Source organism: Phyllobates terribilis, unplaced genomic scaffold (genome assembly GCF_046119375.1).
Source record: "Phyllobates terribilis strain yellow unplaced genomic scaffold, ASM4611937v1 Scaffold_9__5_contigs__length_417890890, whole genome shotgun sequence".
Classification (NCBI taxonomy): Eukaryota; Metazoa; Chordata; class Amphibia; order Anura; family Dendrobatidae; genus Phyllobates; species Phyllobates terribilis.
The window spans coordinates 190,484,738-190,506,055 of NW_027362769.1; the positions used below are offsets into that span (position 1 = coordinate 190,484,738).

General features: G+C 54.2%; 1 protein-coding gene across 1 annotated transcript; it reads right to left on the reverse strand.

The window, feature by feature from the left end:
• Positions 1-4,902: 4,902 nt before the first annotated feature.
• Positions 4,903-21,307, reverse strand: LMLN (leishmanolysin like peptidase). The gene is made up of 15 exons (XM_073646131.1): positions 21,050-21,307; positions 20,289-20,371; positions 17,266-17,383; positions 16,022-16,194; positions 13,415-13,520; positions 12,807-12,901; positions 12,623-12,740; positions 11,405-11,512; positions 11,134-11,210; positions 10,200-10,310; positions 10,001-10,133; positions 9,593-9,752; positions 7,704-7,834; positions 6,015-6,225; positions 4,903-5,655 (listed from the first exon to the last, which is right to left on the reverse strand). Exons 1-15 carry the CDS (start codon positions 21,305-21,307, stop codon positions 5,555-5,557), a joined length of 1,983 nt encoding a protein of 660 aa, XP_073502232.1. The 3' UTR covers positions 4,903-5,554.
• Positions 21,308-21,318: the final 11 nt, after the last annotated feature.

Here is a 21,318-nt window from a genome sequence, read left to right on the forward strand (position 1 = left end):
TATTATTCCCGGGGGGACATTCCTGATATATACATTATTATTCCCGGGGGGACATTCCTGATATATACATTATTATTCCCGGGGGGACATTCCTGATATATACATTATTATTCCCGGGGAGACATTCCTGATATATACATTATTATTCCCGGGGGGACATTCCTGATATATACATTATTATTCCCGGGGGGACATTCCTGATATATACATTATTATTCCCGGGGAGACATTCCTGATATATACATTATTATTCCCGGGGGGGACATTCCTGATATATACATTATTATTCCCGGGGGGACATTCCTGATATATACATTATTATTCCCGGGGGGACATTCCTGATATATACATTATTATTCCCGGGGGGACATTCCTGATATATACATTATTATTCCTGGGGGGACATTCCTGATATATACATTATTATTCCCGGGGGGGACATTCCTGATATATACATTATTATTCCCGGGGGGGACATTCCTGATATATACATTATTATTCCTGGGGGGACATTCCTGATATATACATTATTATTCCCGGGGGGACATTCCTGATATATACATTATTATTCCCGGGGGGGACATTCCTGATATATACATTATTATTCCCGGGGGGGACATTCCTGATATATACATTATTATTCCCGGGGGGACATTCCTGATATATACATTATTATTCCCGGGGGGACATTCCTGATATATACATTATTATTCCCGGGGGGACATTCCTGATATATACATTATTATTCCCGGGGAGACATTCCTGATATATACATTATTATTCCCGGGGGGACATTCCTGATATATACATTATTATTCCCGGGGGGGACATTCCTGATATATACATTATTATTCCCGGGGGGACATTCCTGATATATACATTATTATTCCCGGGGGGACATTCCTGATATATACATTATTATTCCCGGGGGGACATTCCTGATATATACATTATTATTCCCGGGGAGACATTCCTGATATATACATTATTATTCCCGGGGGGACATTCCTGATATATACATTATTATTCCCGGGGGGACATTCCTGATATATACATTATTATTCCCGGGGGGACATTCCTGATATATACATTATTATTCCTGGGGAGACATTCCTGATATATACATTATTATTCCCGGGGGGGACATTCCTGATATATACATTATTATTCCCGGGGGGGACATTCCTGATATATACATTATTATTCCCGGGGGGACATTCCTGATATATACATTATTATTCCCGGGGGGACATTCCTGATATATACATTATTATTCCTGGGGAGACATTCCTGATATATACATTATTATTCCCGGGGGGGACATTCCTGATATATACATTATTATTCCCGGGGGGACATTCCTGATATATACATTATTATTCCCGGGGGGACATTCCTGATATATACATTATTATTCCCGGGGAGACATTCCTGATATATACATTATTATTCCCGGGGGGGACATTCCTGATATATACATTATTATTCCCGGGGGGGACATTCCTGATATATACATTATTATTCCCGGGGGGGACATTCCTGATATATACATTATTATTCCCGGGGGGACATTCCTGATATATACATTATTATTCCCGGGGGGACATTCCTGATATATACATTATTATTCCCGGGGGGGACATTCCTGATATATACATTATTATTCCCGGGGGGGACATTCCTGATATATACATTATTATTCCCGGGGGGGACATTCCTGATATATACATTATTATTCCCGGGGGGACATTCCTGATATATACATTATTATTCCCGGGGGGGACATTCCTGATATATACATTATTATTCCCGGGGGGACATTCCTGATATATACATTATTATTCCCGGGGGGACATTACTGCTATACCTGGTTATTGTTCCTGCTCGGGGGGACATTACTGCTATACCTGGTTATTGTTCCTGCTCGGGGGGACATTACTGCTATACCTGGTTATTGTTCCTGCTCGGGGGGACATTACTGCTATACCTGGTTATTGTTCCTGCTCGGGGGGACATTACTGCTATACCTGGTTATTGTTCCTGCTCGGGGGGACATTACTGCTATACCTGGTTATTGTTCCTGCTCGGGGGGACATTACTGCTATACCTGGTTATTGTTCCTGCTCGGGGGGGACATTACTGCTATACCTGGTTATTGTTCCTGCTCGGGGGGACATTACTGCTATACCTGGTTATTGTTCCTGCTCGGGGGGACATTACTGCTATACCTGGTTATTGTTCCTGCTCGGGGGGGACATTACTGCTATACCTGGTTATTGTTCCTGCTCGGGGGGACATTACTGCTATACCTGGTTATTGTTCCTGCTCGGGGGGACATTACTGCTATACCTGGTTATTGTTCCTGCTCGGGGTGTGGTGAACCCCATACCCTGCTCTACGTATTCTATTATTATGGTTTCGTGTGGTTGTGGGGATCGCTCGCTGTAGACTGAGTGTTATACTGAGACTGATTACACCTCCGGATAGTCCTCTTTGCTTCCATTAATCGTGATTGTTCTATAGTCATTTTCCTCAGTTGTTTTTTGTCTATTTTTTATTATGTTCGACCATTAATGACTCAGTGACAGCAGACGAGGCCAGAGGTGCCGGGATTTCTGCACGAGGCTGAGACCCTGGAGACTTCCTCTGAGTCTGTGACCATTTCTGACCCTGTGCAGGTCGGTGACGTCTCCGGCCGCTCATCTCCATCTTTCACTCTCTCCTGATGTTGAGGAGTTGGTGTTTTCTCCGTCTGACATGACCGTACGGTGCTCGGCCTCGACGTTCTTCCCTGGATCGCTCTGAGTACACAGGACGCTGCCGCGGCGGGCCGAGCCATTTAATGCGAGCTCGCATCGGCTTCCGTACCCGACATCATGAGGTTTTCGTCTCCATTTCAACTGGTGTCTGGTGATCAGAAGCCGCCGCACCGCTCCGCGCCGCCCTCCCCCGGCGGCATTTTAGGATCAAGTCTCAAGCATTTATCACATTTCTTCTGCGCTGGATGGAGCGGCTTTTATTTCACCCGTCCGTCTCCTTTAGATTCAGAAGTGACACAATGATGGCGACAGAGCCTGGGACAAGGCGCACGGGACGAGGCCCACACGACGAGAAGCCAGGGACGAGGCGCACGGGACGAGGCGCACGGGACGAGACGCCAGGGACAAGGCGCACGAGAAGAGGCGCACAGGACGAGGCGCACGGGACGAGACGCCAGGGACGAGGCGCACGCGACGAGACGCCAGGGACGAGGCGCACGGGACGAGGCGCACAGGACGAGACGCCAGGGACAAGGCGCACGAGAAGAGGCGCACAGGACGAGACGCCAGGGACGAGGCCCACACGACGAGACGCCAGGGACGAGGCGCACGGGACGAGGCGCACAGGACGAGACGCCAGGGACAAGGCGCACAGGACGAGGCGCCAGGGACGAGGCGCACGGGACGAGGCGCCAGGGACGAGACGCCAGGGACGAGGCGCCAGGGACGAGGCGCACGCGACGAGGCGCGCCTCGGGTCAGACGTTTTTTTGAGAGATATAAAATATTCTGTTACAATAAATATCCACAGGTAACAATCAGCCCTGGGCCCATCAGACTGGATGGACACCCCATACCCTGCCAGGATCGTCCCCAGCTGCTTCCAGCAGATTTCCGCCACTTTATCGGCCAAAGGACAAAATCCTGAGGGTCTCATCAAGAAAGATGCAAAATACGGTGATTTACACAGAAGGTGCAACTCTGACCCTCAGACTATGAGGACCTGACGCGGCGTGGTGCCCCGGCGTGGTGCCGCAGCGATCTTCCGCCTCTCCACAGGGCATGACCTCCATTCCTCCGGTGTGCATATTGTGCAGAGATAGACGGCTCAGGGAGGATGCAGAGGATGCAGTATAGAGCGTCCCCTGCAGGATCTGCGCATAGACGCGGGGCGATGTCCAGCCGGTCCACACACAGGAGGCATCACCACTGACCTGATAGCACCGGGTCTGGTAAGGATTCCCCCAAACAAATGTATTTCTGAACATTAGGAGAAATCCAGAGTCGCTGACCAACCGTGGAAATGTGACACTTCCTGTACGAGGACGCCGTCCTCCTGGCGGCAGTGGTAGAGGAGGTGGCAGTTGTGGAGGCGGCAGTAGTAGAGGTGGAGGTGGCAGCCGTGGTGGAGGCAGTGGAGGCTGCAGTGGTGGAGGCGGTGGCAGCAGTGGTGGAGGCGGAGGCAGCAGTGGTGGAGGCGGAGGCAGCAGTGGTGGAGGCGGAGGCAGTGGTGGCAGCATTTCATACCCTTGGGCTCACTGGTGAAGGAAGATGTGTCTCGGGCCCTTGCTACATGACAACACTGCCGGGTGGGGGGCACATAAGTGAATGACTCGGCTGCTCCTTGTCTAGTACATCGCATTATATCCCCGGGATACTCGGCGCTGCGCACGTGCGCCATAACTGAGCGGCTACACAACATATAATAGGAGCAGCAGACCCTTCCTGCTCACACACCGGTGGGCGGCCATGGCAGGCGGTGCGCTCAGTGCAGATATTGGACCAATGTCTGACCAATTGCTCCAGTAACGATGTGCTGATGTATTCGGCTCGGGCACCGTGACCCGGGGAAGCCATCATCGCTCCAATCACCTGATGAAACATCCAGAATACTCTCACAACCCCCATCATCTCGCCCCTCCACCCACAAGGCGACCTGCTTTATAAGAGCACGCCCCATGTCAGTCTCCTCACAAAGCATGCCCTCATCCCAACCGGAGCGGCCGTTCTGAGGTTTTTGGGGTCTGTGCACCTATGACCAGTGAAATAAGAGGTTTATGGCTTAAAACCACTCTGGCAACTTGCAGTAAATGAGTGCAGTTTTGCAGCGTGCTGGCCCTTTAAGGACACATCACTCATTCTCATCACATATAAATTAATTTATCAGTCATTAATAATGTATAATGATGCGGAGGATCTGACGTCCATCCATGAGACACGCTCGCGCCTCGCCCTCCTCCACGCCCTCGTACAGCACGGTATGGAGCAGTTAAATGGCCGGCGCCCAGTCTAGTAAAGACAAGGAGTGAAAAGTTCTGGAATTTTCTAGCAGTCAGGACCGCTGCTGGCAGTCTGCAGGTTTCATACGTCGTCTGTTTACATTCAGTGACAGCAAAGGGTGAAACGATGAAGAAGAAAAGGAGGAAAACAGCAAAACTTTTCAAGAGCTAGAAAAAGTGCAACAAGATGGCATGTGGTGCGGCCGCTCCGCGGGGAGACGCCCGGCCGGCCCAGAGCGGTCCGCACAGACATGGCCGTATACCGAGTATACAGAGATTAGCGCCTCACCCCGAGCCTTCTAGTATACAGTCAGCCGGCGCTCAAGGGGTAGAGTATACAGTGACCCTGACGGCTGCGGTGCGGGCCCTGACACCACTCGGGGGCCCCAGCCTCCCGTGTAAAGTGCCAACGCAGACTAGGGTGATGCAGTCCATGGGTCCAGCACGTGGCGCGTCCACACATCGTATAAAGTGCAGCGGGTGTCGACAGGACACGGCCGGGAGTACAGCAGCATTGTCACTTGTACACGCACAGGAACAACCCCGCCAGCAGGGGGAGTAAGTTCAGCATGAGAAGCCACAGGGTGACCACCAGGTTAGAAGAGCAGGAGCAGAGATCTGAAGAGAACAGAAGACACGAGACCTCAGCACTGACGGGGTTACTGCAGACCCCCCTGTCCTCATCTAGTGCACATGAGCCGGACCCCCCACAGGTCATTGTTACACCTGTGTGACCCAAGGCTGTAACTACAGGATGCCGGTCTTCACCATTGCCCCGCGGTCACAGCCGCCGCTGACCCTGCTTACCCCACACTATGTAGCTGGGCGCGAACCAGAGGCCCCAGGATGGCAGGACTGGACGCCGGACCCGGGCGGCACGGATCTAGCGGCTAGTCTCTAGCTGCGCCCTTTGTTGTGTCCTGGTGCAGGTGTGAACAGCCCCTATAGATCACCCCATTACCTGCTCTATACCTTACCTACAGGGGCGGCTCTTGTCCGGTTGTCTGGAGGAGGATCCCGTTCTGGAGGACAAACGTCACAGAAGTCCCAACAGGACGGGCAGATGAGCGTCCCCTCGTAGTACCAGCCGCTGATCTGGGTGCTGACAGCGATGACCTGGCCGGCCCGGCTGCAGAGGTAGGGGCTGTCCTCCAGCCAGATGTGCAGGCCCTCCGGGGTGCAGCCCACCTGTAGGATGAGACGTGACAGACCCTCAGCATGGCCTCCAATGTAACCTACCACCTGATTGTAGTCACATGACGCCGTGGAGCGTGCTCTCTGGACAGCCCGCCCGCAGACTGACGCAGCACGCCATGGAGCTGGCTCTCCGGACAGCCCGCCCGCAGACTGACGCAGCACGCCATGGAGCTGGCTCTCCGGACAGCCCGCCCGCAGACTGAAGCAGCACGCCGTGGAGCGCGCTCTCTGGACAGCCCGCCCGCAGACGCAGCACGCTCCACAGACTGACGCAGCACGCTCCGCAGACTGACGCAGCACGCCGTGGAGCGCGCTCTCCGGACAGCCCGCCCGCAGACTGACGCAGCACGCCGTGGAGCGCGCTCTCCGGACAGCCCGCCCGCAGACTGAAGCAGCACGCCGTGGAGCGCGCTCTCTGGACAGATCGCCCGCAGACTGACGCAGCACGCCGTGGTCGCGCTCTCTGGACAGCCTGCCCGCAGACTGAAGCAGCACGCCGTGGAGCGCGCTCTCTGGACAGCCCGCCCGCAGACGCAGCACGCTCCACAGACTGACGCAGCACGCTCCGCAGACTGACGCAGCACGCCGTGGAGCGCGCTCTCCGGACAGACCGCCCGCAGACTGACGCAGCACGCCATGGAGCTGACTCTCCGGACAGCCCGCCCGCAGACTGACGCAGCACGCCATGGAGCTGGCTCTCCGGACAGCCCGCCCGCAGACTGACGCAGCACGCCATGGAGCTGACTCTCCGGACAGCCCGCCCGCAGACTGACGCAGCACGCCATGGAGCTGACTCTCCGGACAGCCCGCCCGCAGACTGACGCAGCACGCCATGGAGCTGGCTCTCCGGACAGCCCGCCCGCAGACTGACGCAGCACGCCGTGGAGCTGACTCTCCGGACAGCCCGCCCGCAGACTGACGCAGCACGCCGTGGAGCTGGCTCTCCGGACAGCCCGCCCACAGACTGACGCAGCACGCTCCACAGACTGACGCAGCACGCTCCACAGACTGACGCAGCACGCTCCACAGACTGACGCAGCACGCCGTGGAGCGCGCTCTCCGGAAAGCCCGCCCGCAGACTGAAGCAGCACGCCGTGGAGCGCGCTCTCTGGACAGATCGCCCGCAGACTGACGCAGCACGCCGTGGTCGCGCTCTCTGGACAGCCCGCCCGCAGACTGACGCAGCACGCCATGGAGCGCGCTCTCTGGACAGCCTGCCCGCAGACATAGCACGCTCCGCAGGCTGACGCAGCACGCTCCGCAGGCTGACGCAGCACGCTCCGCAGGCTGACGCAGCATGCTATGGAGCGCGTTCTCTGGACAGCCTGCAGCTCTGGTTATACAGCAGCCGGCATCTGTGGTTAGGGCCGCTGCAGTATATACGGTGGAGGAGGAGGGGACCCGTTTGATTACAGCGGCATACTAGCAATGTTAGCGCCATTTCTTACACCCTAGTGGCAGTGACGCACCTGATAGCAGCCGCTCCCCCAGTCCGGGTAACTCAGCTTTTTTGTGCACTGCTCCATGATAAAGGCCGATCTCTGCTGCACGCAGACGGACTCCGGCCCGTAGCGCTCGGCTCCATAATTCTTGGATTCAGCTGGAACATACAGAAAAATCACCATCTGATGGGAGTAGTAGTGCAGAAGGCAGGTGACGGCCGTGCACATGTAGTGTCTGCGCAGGACACAGGCCGATCAGTACATGACACCTCTATAGATCCTCATGTAACATCCCCGTCACCGCAGTCAGTGACCGCACACCACAGTCTGACCGACAGAGGGCGCCGCCGCCCGCGCAGGACGCACGGATCCACCACGTTCACGTTTGGCCGAGGATTTCCCCTCCTGTATAGCAAAGTGTGAAATCAAGAGGAGAAATCCCAGATGGAAATTATCCGTAGCGTCGCGAGGACTGGATTTCTGAAATGACTGCTGCTTGTGTAATCAGGACCGAGAGCACGCAGCAAATCAGCAATGTGTGAACAAGTCCATAACCCCGAGGATATACTGCTGAAGTCAGCTGCACAGAACGGGGATGGGGCACAAGCAACGCAACAAATCTGCACGGACCGAAGAAACGCGGCCATCATCCCACGTGTGAAGGACGGGGTGCGGAAACAACAATGGGGCGCAGAGGCAACAACAACAACAACGGGGCGCAGAGGCAACAACAACAACAATGGGGCGCAGAGGCAACAACAACAACAATGGGGCGCAGAGGCAACAACAACAACAATGGGGCGCAGAGGCAACAACAACAACAACGGGGCGCAGAGGCAACAACAACAACAACGGGGCGCAGAGGCAACAACAACAACATCGGGGCGGAGAGGCAACAACAACATCGGGGCGCAGAGGCAACAACAACATCGGGGCGCAGAGGCAACAACAACATCGGGGCGCAGAGGCAACAACAACATCGGGGCGCAGAGGCAACAACAACATCGGGGCGCAGAGGCAACAACAACATCGGGGCGCAGAGGCAACAACAACATCGGGGCGCAGAGGCAACAACAACATCGGGGCGCAGAGGCAACAACAACATCGGGGCGCAGAGGCAACAACAACATCGGGGCGCAGAGGCAACAACAACATCGGGGCGCAGAGGCAACAACAACGGGGCGCAGAGGCAACAACAACGGGGCGCAGAGGCAACACCAACGGGGCGCAGAGGCAACAACAATGGGGCGCAGAGGCAACAACAACGGGGCGCAGAGGCAACAACAACAACAACGGGGCGCAGAGGCAACAACAACATCGGGGCGCGGAAATAACAACAAAGGGGCGTCTTCATGGACGCTACGCAAATGTAACGTATGGAGTGAAAAATATCATGGGAGTTAAAAAGCAAAGGGACCTTGCAGAATATATACACAATGTTACCCTGTGGAGACAGTGGCCGTCACTATGGTTTTATACTATTCTCATATGAAGAAATTGATAATTAAGTTATTCGGGGGTCTACACTCATGTGTATCACACAGAGGGTCCCGCTGGGTTCAGGTGGACGTTGCAGGCTCTGCTCACTCCTGAGGGCGCAGCAGGATAAGTCAGATGTGGTGCCGCAGACGCCCCGGCCACGGTCAGCCCCCACTCACCCCCCGGCCACGGTCAGCCCCCACTCACCCCCCGGCCACGGTCAGCCCCCACTCACCCCCCGGCCACGGTCAGCCCCCACTCACCCCCCGGCCACGGTCAGCCCCCCCGGCCACGCCCAGCCCCCCTCCCCATCACGCTCAGTCCCCCCTGGCCATACTCAGCCCCCGCAGCAGAACAAGAGATTGCCGTGCTCCCAAGCTGCCCCAATACACCGATCGTCCACCCATGTCTGTGTGACCCTAATGCTTCTGACGGACCTGGCTGGTTCTGGGGCACGGTGCAGTCCGAACTTCTCTGGTATTCTCCGCTCAAATGCCAGCTGAACTCCTGGGTGAACGGGCAGAAGTCCGCGATCTCCACGGCCCCCCCATAGTAGGAGAGGTCGTCCTGTAAGACCCCGGGGATGTGGTCGAAATACTGAGGACACAAAGCAAGACGGATCAGGAACGAAGAACAGACGGCAATAAGTAACAGAAACGCGACCCCTGAACCGGAGACTGACGCGATAGGAAAACAGCGCCCAGACGTAGCGTCTGTGGGGCGTCCATAGCCTGGAGCATGCCATACCCTGTAACCTTATGTGAACGGCCTTTGCTAAGTGTCAGGAGCCCACCCCTCACCTCACTCCTCGCACCAGACCTGTGGACGCCGTGACCCCCACATACCTGATACTCCGGGGGAAGGCTCCCGGGGAACCTCTGCAGGTTACATACGGCCACCGCCCTCTGGTCCTGCCGGCAGCTCAGCTTCAGGGGGTTGCTGCGGAGCGTGTCACAGAAGGGGCTGACGTTTTGCTTCCTATGAACAGACACCGTTATGTACACCGTGTATGTGCGGCGCGGACGCTCACAGGACTCGTCTTACTCTCTGCTCTGCTGATCGATCCAGGACTTGCAGCTTTTCATTACGAAGTCACATCCTTTCCCGCGGCCCCAGTCCAGCCGCTGCGCCATGCTGTAATCCGCCCGGTACCAGCTGGGAAGAGAAGAGTTGGAGTAAGACCACGGGAAGTGGAGGCCGCGGGGCTGAGGTGTGAGGTCTCGCGTCTCGAGGTCTCACGTCTCAAGGTCTCGCGTCTCGAGGTCTCTGCACCAGCGCACGTCCCTCCAGATCCCATCCCTTGTCGGGCATTTGCACCGAGACCCCCAATCACACACAATACTCCCATCTGTGGACCCCACTGAGTGGAGGGAGGTCGCACCTGGTGGGATACATCAGGATTGTGTCTTTCTGGCTGTAATAGTGCAGGTGGATGTGCGTACCGTGGCATCCACTACCACACCATACTTTTCACAGTGACTGGAGGTGGCGTTTGCCACGTGTAGTGTCACAAGCTGACGTATGAGTCGGACACGTCCGTGGTAAATTCTTGTTTCGCTCCTGACCAATGAGCGCAGCCGTCCAGAGACACCGGTCATCGGTGGGAATCCATTATACTGGTGTCCGCACCTTACTGGTTACCACTGTATGGAACAGTGCAGGACGGTGGGCCGACATCCCAACATACAAGAGGGCTCGGGATACGTCTACTGTAGGGGGCAGGAGTGACCCAACAGCATACAGGAAACTGAAGGAAGGTGCGTGTGTGAACAGAGCCTGAAGTCCGGCCGACACTGATCTTATGTGTATGGCTGCACCCGCCCTCGTCACCATCTGTCCCACATTCGTGCAGGATCAGGATTTCTGGATGTCAGATTACAGGAATCAGAACAAGAGCTCGATACGTCATGACGAATACAAAGAGAAGAGCAGAAATGGACGGAGACGTGACGGATCCCCGCTTATAGTCAGTACTCACCCCGTGTCCTCCATCAGTGCCAGCGTGATCCTGGAGAAGACCCTGTTCTGGGTGTGGGACCCCGTCATGGCTTCATTCTGTGGTTCAACATTGGGAAAAGCAAATTAAGAAGTGGAAGAAAGCTACAACGGCTATTCCCAGCCCGAGGCTCTCCACAACTCCCAGCATGCCCAAAGAGTGCGGCCATCCTGTCTGCTGGGAGTTGTGGTTATACAACAGGCAGAGGCCACAGATTGTGGACTGCTAGAGACCCCCGAGGAGCCCACCGCACCTCCAGCAGCCTCTTCTCCCAGTGGTTCAGCTCTGTTCCGATGCCGCCCTGGTTCTCCAGCTCCATGCCCTCCAGGACCGGGCAGTCAAAGTGATGGCGCACCTCCTCCTGAAACACACAATACAACGGCCATACAGCGGCCACACAACGGCCATACAGCGGCCATACAACGGCCATACACACGAGCCGAGACAGGAAAACACATCATCAGGCTCTCGACTGTGTAGACTGGGAAAGAGTCAGCAGGGTCGCCGTCACCACCAGAGGGCGGGGGTCTTGGGCAGGGTCACCGTCGCCACCAGAGGGCGGGGGTCTTGGGCAGGGTCACCGTCACCACCAGAGGGCAGGGGTCGCAGGCAGGGTCACTGTCGCCACCAGAGGGCGGAGGTCGCTGTCACCACCAGAGGGCGGGGGTCTCGGGCAGGGTCACCGTCGCCACCAGTGGGCGGGGGTCGCGGGCAGGGTCACCGTCGCCACCAGAGGGCAGGGGTCGCAGGCAGGGTCACTGTCACCACCAGAGGGCAGAGGTCGCTGTCACCACCAGAGGGCGGGGGTCTCGGGCAGGGTCATCGTCGCCACCAGTGGGCGGGGGTCGCGGGCAGGGTCACCGTCGCCACCAGAGGGCAGGGGTCGCAGGCAGGGTCACTGTCACCACCAGAGGGCGGAGGTCGCTGTCACCATCAGAGGGCGAGGGTCTCGGGCAGGGTCACTGTCACCACCAGAGGGCGGAGGTCGCTGTCACCACCAGAGGGCGGGGGTCTCGGGCAGGGTCACTGTCGCCACCAGAGGGCGGGGGTCGGTGTCACCACCAGAGGATGGGGGTATCGGGCAGGGTATGCTACAAAACCTCTCTCTAAACAAGATAAGCAGGAAAAAAAAAAAAAAAGATGAGCGGGCTCGGTGCCCGTCCCAAAAATCTTGTACAGAACACAGGAAATAAGAATTCCTACGAAAAGATGAATACCCCTCTTGTATCTGGTTTTACTCATTATAAACAAAGGAGAGCCGTTCCCTTTACTGAATCTTTATCCCTTTAATTCTACCATCTCCAGGTCTCATATGAGAAAGTGCGAGCTGGTGCAGAGCGAGGGCACAGACGACGGAGGCCATTTCTTTGCTGCCCTCGGGGTCTGCAGGCCGTGGAGTGCAGCGTTATAGGAGTCACCACTTCTATATGTGCCGTATACGTCTCTGCTCACATCTGTAACACACACTCACCGTGACCCTCGGCGTGACCAGCAGCTGGACTTTGTGTTGGACCGTCCTGGCTCCTCTGACCTCCCAGGTCCTGGTCACGGTGCGGACCACCTTCTCTCCCCACTGGTAAACACCGAGGCTGCAATGAAGGGAGCCGGTGACACCACGCACATCTCCGGCAGCGTGGGACAGGACGGACGCTCACCTCTCATTGAAGACAGGCAGACCATTCGTGTTCCTCGGGGTCAGGGGCTCCCCATTATCATCATAGTACAGTGCAAAAAGTCCGGCCGAAAACCCCTGGAAAAAGGAAAACCGCGAGAAATCACAGACATCAACCCGACAAGACGTGGCGTAATGCCGCTCATACACAAAGCGGGAAACCGAAGAATCTGGAGTAAATCGCGCCTATTGTTTAGTGTCTGACGCCTGGTAATACATTAGGAGCATCTTAGGCTTTCCGTGCACCAGAAGTGATGAGAAGCAGCGGTGCAGCACGAGAGGCCCAGACTTTCCGGCAATGTTTGGAGTAATTTATAGTAAATATGTTCAACCGACTTGACCCCGCCCCCTCCTGTCTAACCACACCCACTTTAAAAAAAATGAGAAAGTAAAAGTGATGGGACACATACCAAAAACGTAAAAACAAAGTGGAAAATAAACCGCATGCGGCTGTAGCGGCCCCAGCGCCCCACCCCTCGGCGGCCCCAGCGGCGGCAGCAGCGCCCCACCCCTCGGCGGCCCCAGCGGCGGCAACAGCAGCGCCCCACGCCTCGGCGGCCCCAGCAGCGGCAGCACCCTGGAGTTACGTACCAGAGCATGGATGATCTCGTGTTTCACTGTGGATAACATGCCCGCAAACTCCTGAGGCTGGGTGGAGATCATGTTGGGGCACAGGTTGGCATATCCGGCAATGGGTCTACAAGGACAAAAATGGTCTGATCTAGCAAGAATTACAATGGAAACTCTATGTGTACAGGATCAGTCACAATACACGACCCCCGGCTCATGCAATGGTTTTCTCCCTTCTTATTGTGCACATTATAGATCAGGCTGAAAGCAGCAAAACCCAATAACATAAGAAGAAACAGATATGGAAAAAAGAAAGACGTGTGACAACCCAGTATGTGTCACCCCTCCGCTCCTCACGTGCCCCCGTTACTCTGATGGCGGCTCCACACCCCTCGACTTCTCTCCGCGGCTCCAGCAGTCTTGGATCAGTTCAGGTGCTCCGCGCTTGTCGGCTGCTTTGTCTTTGTGTCCACCTCATCCCAGACCATCTCCATTGGTTGAGGTCGGTGATGTCGCCACCACCCCACTCGGTCACATCGGGCTTATATACCCTGGACGTGTTTTATGTTCATGGTTGGCGATCGTTGGGTAATGCGCCATGCATGTGGAATAAATCACCCCCAGGGTCACCAGCAGAGACCCCCTGTCACGCAAGGTGAGGGAAAGACTAAGTGCAACACAAAGGGAAGAGGGGAAGGAAGCCCACCCACTACACATGAGCCGTGTATGAGGGAGTCTGAGTCATGGAGTCGGTGTCAGAGGTTTGGCTTACCGACTCCACAGCCCTGCTTCCAAGGGCACCAGAGAAGAAACTAACCAACTGCTGTTGCTCCAAGACTGCACAGAGTTACATAGAACTATCACCGGCAACTCTCTGGAGAAACTGAGAGTCTTTAACTACCAAGCAAGGGTGAGTCAATCAGCAGCAAAAGGTCGAGGTAGCTGCTGGGTCCTAAAGGAAGAAAGATATAGCCATACTAAAGAGATGAGAGAATCAAGAAGGTGTCTGCAATGTCATGCGGAGTGACCTTCTGCAGCCGACTCCAGAGCGACTGTCTGTCACACCTGACACACCCGTGACACCTCCACCATCCCCATACTTCACAGTGGGCACGGCACATGTAGAATCCATCCGCTCCACTCTGCGTCTCACAATGACATGGCGGTGTTGTGAGGTGCCTGCTACTTGATGTCTGTGCATCATTTATAACAGCTGTTATCTGAGGAGCCGATAATCTGTGCCCTCTTAGGCTGGAAATTCTGATGGACTTATCCTCTGCAGCAGAGGTAATTCTCTGTATTTCCTTTTCCTGGGGCTGTCCACATGAAAGCCAGTTTCATCAAAAGTGATTGATGGTTTTCCTGATTGGACTTGATGACACCTTCAAAGTTCTAGCAAAATTTCCAGGTCGTCTGACCTTCATGTCTTAGTTGATCGATTCTTGCCATATTCTGGGTTACAACGGCGCTGTATGGAGTTGTGCACCGACACTGCCACTACAAGACACCTGATGGGCAGAAACACCGATGGCCGGAGATTTCACCATGATCTCTGAAGGAGGAGACCTGATCATTGGAGCCAATCCAGGTGATGACCTGATGAAGCTGCTGAGAAGCCACCGGGGTGTAAAGCCGTCATCAAAGTAACGGGGGCACATGAGGGGTGACAATCTATAGTCTCAGGCTTATTCATTCCTTTATGACTATTGACTTTACTGCTTAGCAGAGCCCCACTGGCTGTTACAACCTGCTGCAGATGTGATGTATAAACAAAAGCCAACTCCTGGACAAGTTCCTGAGGAATCTTAGCTCAATTCCCATGGAAAATGGCCCCTGGTTCAGTGAATGGCCACCTACAGTGGAGCGCGGTGGGGGCTCTGTGACACCTCCAGTGCGGCGCGGCGGGGGCTCGGAGACGCCTACACTGGAGAGCGGCGGGGGCTCGGTGACGCCTACACTGGACAGCGGCGGGGGCTCGGTGACGCCTACACTGGACAGCGGCGGGGGCTCGGTGACGTCTACACTGGACAGCGGCGGGGGCTCGGTGACGTCTACACTGGACAGCGGCGGGGGCTCGGTGACGTCTACACTGGACAGCGGCGGGGGCTCGGTGACGTCTACACTGGACAGCGGCGGGGGCTCGGTGACGTCTACACTGGACAGCGGCGGGGGCTCGGTGACGTCTACACTGGACAGCGGCGGGGGCTCGGTGACGTCTACACTGGACAGCGGCGGGGGCTCGGTGACGTCTACACTGGACAGCGGCGGGGGCTCGGTGACGTCTACACTGGACAGCGGCGGGGGCTCGGTGACGTCTACACTGGACAGCGGCGGGGGCTCGGTGACGTCTACACTGGACAGCGACGGGGGCTCGGTGACGTCTACACTGGACAGCGGCGGGGGCTCGGTGACATCTACAGTGCTTGAAAACTTCAGTATGTGAGGACAATAAAACAGTTTCAATCATTGATCAGGAAAGCCCACGAGGACCAGGTAAGATTCCTCAAAACCGCGACCAGAAGCCGGGGTCTGGTGATGCATCATGTCTGCAGCAGGTTATAACAGCCAGAGAGACAGCAAACCTTGTTGTCTGCCCACTTGTTTGCCCCCGTTAATGCCTGTCCGTACCGGTCCATTTCTGCTTCCAGCTGGCAGTAGGCAGCATATGCCACAATATTCTCCTGGCTGCATCTCTCGGTGGTGATCGCGCTCACATAGAGGATAAAGTCGGCATCTCGCACCCCTCCACTGTCTGGGGGTCCGGACGTCCCACAGTACTTGTTTCGGCACAGCAAACATTGCTAAATCACAGCGGGAAACAATAATGGCGATCAGAGGCACGGACATAGTACACAAGATACAGAGACCTACAGAGCGTCGCTCCGTCACTCATCAGTCAGTATGTGCACTAACCCGGACGACCGCCGAATCGCATGGGTGAGGGCAGTAATCCGGACGACCGCCGAATCGCATGGGTGAGGGCAGTAATCCGGACGACCGCCGAATCGCATGGGTGAGGGCAGTAATCCGGACGACCGCCGAATCGCATGGGTGAGGGCAGTAATCCGGACGACCGCCGAATCGCATGGGTGAGGGCAGTAATCCGGACGACCGCCGAATCGCATGGGTGAGGGCAGTAATCCGGACGACCGCCGAATCGCATGGGTGAGGGCAGTAATCCGACCGACGAATCGCATCGGTGAGGGCAGTAATCCGACCGACGAATCGCATCGGTGAGGGCAGTAATCCGACCGACGAATCGCATCGGTGAGGGCAGTAATCCGACCGACGAATCGCATCGGTGAGGACAGTAATCCGACGTCTGACGCCTCAGATCTGATGCCCCGAGGGCAGTAATACGATGAAAAGACCCTGATCGAACATAAGACCCTATACTAAACCTGTGCGTCCTTTGGAAATATCACTCTTCTTTGGCTATGTTCACACATCTTGGGGGGGGGGGGGGTTTATGCGTTTTTAATGCAAGTTTTCAGCTGTCTTTTGCAGCACCAGCAAAGTCTATGAGATTCCAGAAGTCTCGTGCACACAGCTTGGATTTTTCTAATCGGTATTTTCTGCTTTCCATGGGTTTTTTGCTGAATAGAGCATGTCACGTCTTTCAGCATTTTTTCACCCATTGGAAGTAATGGTTGGTGAAAAAAACCGCTGAAAAAACGCACCAAAAAAACAAGCAAAAAAAGCAAGAAAAATCTTGGTCAAACCTCCTGGCAAGAGATCAGGTTTTACTGCAGAAAGAAAACACAGCAAAAACGCAATGTGTAGCTGCCACGCCGTTGACTAGCCTTCACTCCCGATACATCAGAGGTCATGGGCCGCCCCAGGACAGCCGGAGCCCGGAGACGTGACGCTACCTGCAGGTGATCCTCAGGGACTATGACCGGTCCACACCGCGTGTGCTCAGCGCAGCCTTCATGGCAGAACCTCCGAGCATCCGCCGTCCTCCTCACATACTGATTCTTCACACACTGTCTGCAGAGGAACAAACAGCCCAGTATACATAATATATACCACAGGGGAGGGCGGTGCAGTATATATAATATACAGTGGATATACTACATCTACAAGAAGGAACATTTCAGAACTTTTTCCCCCATTTAATGTCGCCATAATCTGTACAAATTCAGTGAGAAACAAACTGAAATCTTTTCGGGGAGAAGATACATAAATCACCAAAATAATGCGGTTGCATAAATCTGCACACCCTCCCACTAATACTTTGTTGCCGTCCCCTGTGCATTTCTGTCAGCGTTCAGTCTTTTTGGGTCGGGGTCTATCACTCGGCACATCTAGAATTGGCGATCTTTGCCGGCTCCTCCTTGCAGCAGCTCCACATCTGTCAGGTTGTGGGGGCATCTCTTGTGTACAGCGCCCTCTTCAGGTCACCACAGAGTGTCTCTTGGGTTTAGGTCTGGGCTCGGCCACTCCAGAACTTCCATCTTCTGGTGAAGCCGTTCTTTTGGTGATTTTGGAGGTCGCTCAGGGTCGTTGTCGCTGAAAGGTGAAATTCCTCCTCATCTTCAGCTTTTAGCAGCGGCCGGGAGGTTCTGATGTAAAACTGACTGAGATTTGTTCTGTCCATAATCCCCTCCCCCTTGTCTAAAGCCCTAGCCTCCGAGCACAATGCTGCCCCCACCATGCCTCACTGTGGGGATGGGGAGGTATTCTGGTGATATGTGGTGTTGCTTTTGCGCCTTTTGGAATTATGGCCACAAAGTTCCCCCTCGGTCTCATCAGAGTGAACACATTTCCTGCTTCTGGCCGACACGGTGGAGGGTTTGGTAACACATCAACGGGCCTGGATGATTCTCTTTTTAAGAAAAGGCACCGTCTCCCCCCCCCCCCCCGTCCAGTTTTTGGTAATGTCGCTGTGGTGCCAGTTTTCCGCCTCTTCTTAATGACGTCTTCACAGCGTCCATGGTAGATCTGATGCCTGGGAAATGTATTTGCTCCTTCTCCTGACTGACAACGTTCCACAATGAGATCCTCTGCTGTGTTGTCAGCTGTTTATGGACCAGAAAATGTTAATCAAAATCACTGTTAATGATGGCGGCCGAGCACTTACTCCTATGTAACAGGGGGTGGGGGATGGGGTATCAGTAAAGTGTATAATATATATATATATATATATATATATATATATATATATACACAGTACAGACCAAAAGTTTGGACACACCTTCTCATTTAAAGATTTTTCTGTATTTTCATGACTATGAACATTGTACATTCACACTGAAGGCATCAAAACTATGAATTACCACATGTGGAATTATATACTTAACAAAAAAGTGTGAAACAACTGAAAATATGTCTTATATTCTAGGGTCTTCACAGTAGCCACCTTTTGCTTTGATGACTGTTTTGCACACTCTTGGCATTTTCTTGATGAGCTTCAAGAGGTAGTCACCAGAAATGGTCTTCACTTCACAGGTGTGCCCTGTCAGCTTTAATAAGTGGGATTTCTTGCCTTATAAATGGGGTTGGGACCATCAGTTGTGTTGTGCAGAAGTCTGGTGGATACACAGCTGATAGTCCTACTGAATAGACTGTTAGAAGTTGTATTATGGGAAGAAAACAGCTGCTAAGTAAAGAAAAACGAGTGGCCATCATTACTTTAAGAAATGAAGGTCAGTCAGTCCGAAAAATTGGGCAAACTTTGAAAGTGTCCCCAAGTGCAGTTGCAAAAACCATCAAGCGCTACAAAGAAACTGGCTCACATGAGGAACGCTCCAGGAAAGGAAGACCAAGAGTCACCTCTGCTTCTGAGGATAAGTTTATCCGAGTCACCAGCCTCAGAAATCGCAGGTTAACAGCAGCTCAGATTAGAGACCAGGTCAATGCCACACAGAGTTCTAGCAGCAGACACATCTCTACAACAACTGTTAAGATGAGACTTTGTGCAGCAGGCCTTCATGGTAAAATAGCTGCTAGGAAACCACTGCTAAGGACAGGCAACAAGCAGAAGAGACTTGTTTGGGCTAAAGAACACAAGGAATGGACATTAGACCAGTGGAAATCTGTGCTTTGGTCTGGTGAGTCCATATTTGAGATCTTTGGTTCCAACCACCGTGTCTTTGTGCGACGTAGAAAAGGTGAACGGATGGGCTCTACATGCCTGGTTCCCACCATGAAGCATGGAGGAGGAGGTGTGATGGTGTGGGGGTGCTTTGCTGGTGACACTGTTGGGGATTTATTCATAATTGAAGGCATACTGAACCAGCATGGCTACCACAGCATCTTGCAGCGGCATGCTATTCCATCCGGTTTGCGTTTAGTTGGACCATCATTTATTTTTCAACAGGACAATGACCTCAAACACCTCCAGGCTGTGTAAGGGCTATATGACCAAGAAGGAGAGTGATGGGGGGCTACGCCAGATGACCTGGCCTCCACAGTCACCAGACCTGAACCCAATCGAGATGGTTTGGGGTGAGCTGGACCGCAGAGTGAAGGCAAAAGGGCCAACAAGTGCTAAGCATCTCTGGGAACTCCTTCAAGATTGTTGGAAGACCATTTCTGGTGATTACCTCTTGAAGCTCATCAAGAGAATGCCAAGAGTGTGCAAAGCAGTCATCAAAGCAAAAGGGGGCTACTGTGAAGACCCTAGAATATAAGACATATTTTCAGTTGTTTCACTCTTCTTTGTTAAGTATATAATTCCACATGTGGTAATTCATAGTTTTGATGCCTTCAGTGTGAATGTACAATGTTCATAGTCATGAAAATACAGAAAAATCTTTAAATGAGAAGGTGTGTCCAAACTTTTGGTCTGTACTGTATATATATATATATATATATATATATATATATATATATATATATATATATATATATATATATATATATATATATATATTCACACACACACACATACCGGCTCAGTAATATGGAGCTGCTGGGTCTTCGCACCTGGAAGGTCTTCTGTAGATAGAAGATGGCTTGTGGGAAGAGTTTGTTCTGTGGAGACGACAGAGACCATCACACGCCGCACAATCCAGGGGTCTCCAGCTGTATCCTCACCCTCCCCAGAATATACAGAGGACAAACCCTTACTTCCCAGATGCTACACAGAATGTAACGGGGCACATCCCCCCAGGGTACACAGAGGGCACGGCTCCCAACTATACAGAGGTCCCACCATTGCCAGAAAGAGCCACAAGATTTTAGGCTTTTTAGATATGTTATTTGTCAACATCAATCTAACGCCAACCGCAGCCTTCAGTACAGCGGGCAACACCCCCCCAATCTCCTCGCCTGGCACAGAGGGTAACGCGCCCCCTCCCTCCCAGAGCAGAGGGTAATGCACCCCTCCCCCCAATCTCCTCACCCGGCGGCACAGCAGATAACACCCCCCCCCCCCCCCATCTCCTCGCCCGGAACAGCAGATGACGCCCGCCCCCCCTCGCAACACCCCCTCACCCATCTCCTCGCCCTGCACAGCAGATAACGCCCCCCACATCTCCTCGCCGGCAACAGCGGATAATGCCCATCTCTTCGCCCGCAACAGCGGATAATGCCCCCTCCCCCCCATCTCCTTGGCTGGCACAGCGGATAACGCCCCCCCCCCCCCCCCCCATCTCCTCGACCGGCACAGCGGATAACGCGCCCCCCCCCCCCCATCTCCTCGACCGGCACAGCGGATAACGCTCCCTTCCTCATCTCCTCGCCCGACACAGCGGATAACGCTCCCTTCCTCATCTCCTCGCCCGACACAGCGGATAACGCTCCCTTCCTCATCTCCTCGCCCGACACAGCGGATAACGCTCCCTTCCTCATCTCCTCGCCCGACACAGCGGATAACGCTCCCTTCCTCATCTCCTCGCCCGACACAGCGGATAACGCTCCCTTCCTCATCTCCTCGCCCGACACAGCGGATAACGCTCCCTTCCTCATCTCCTCGCCCG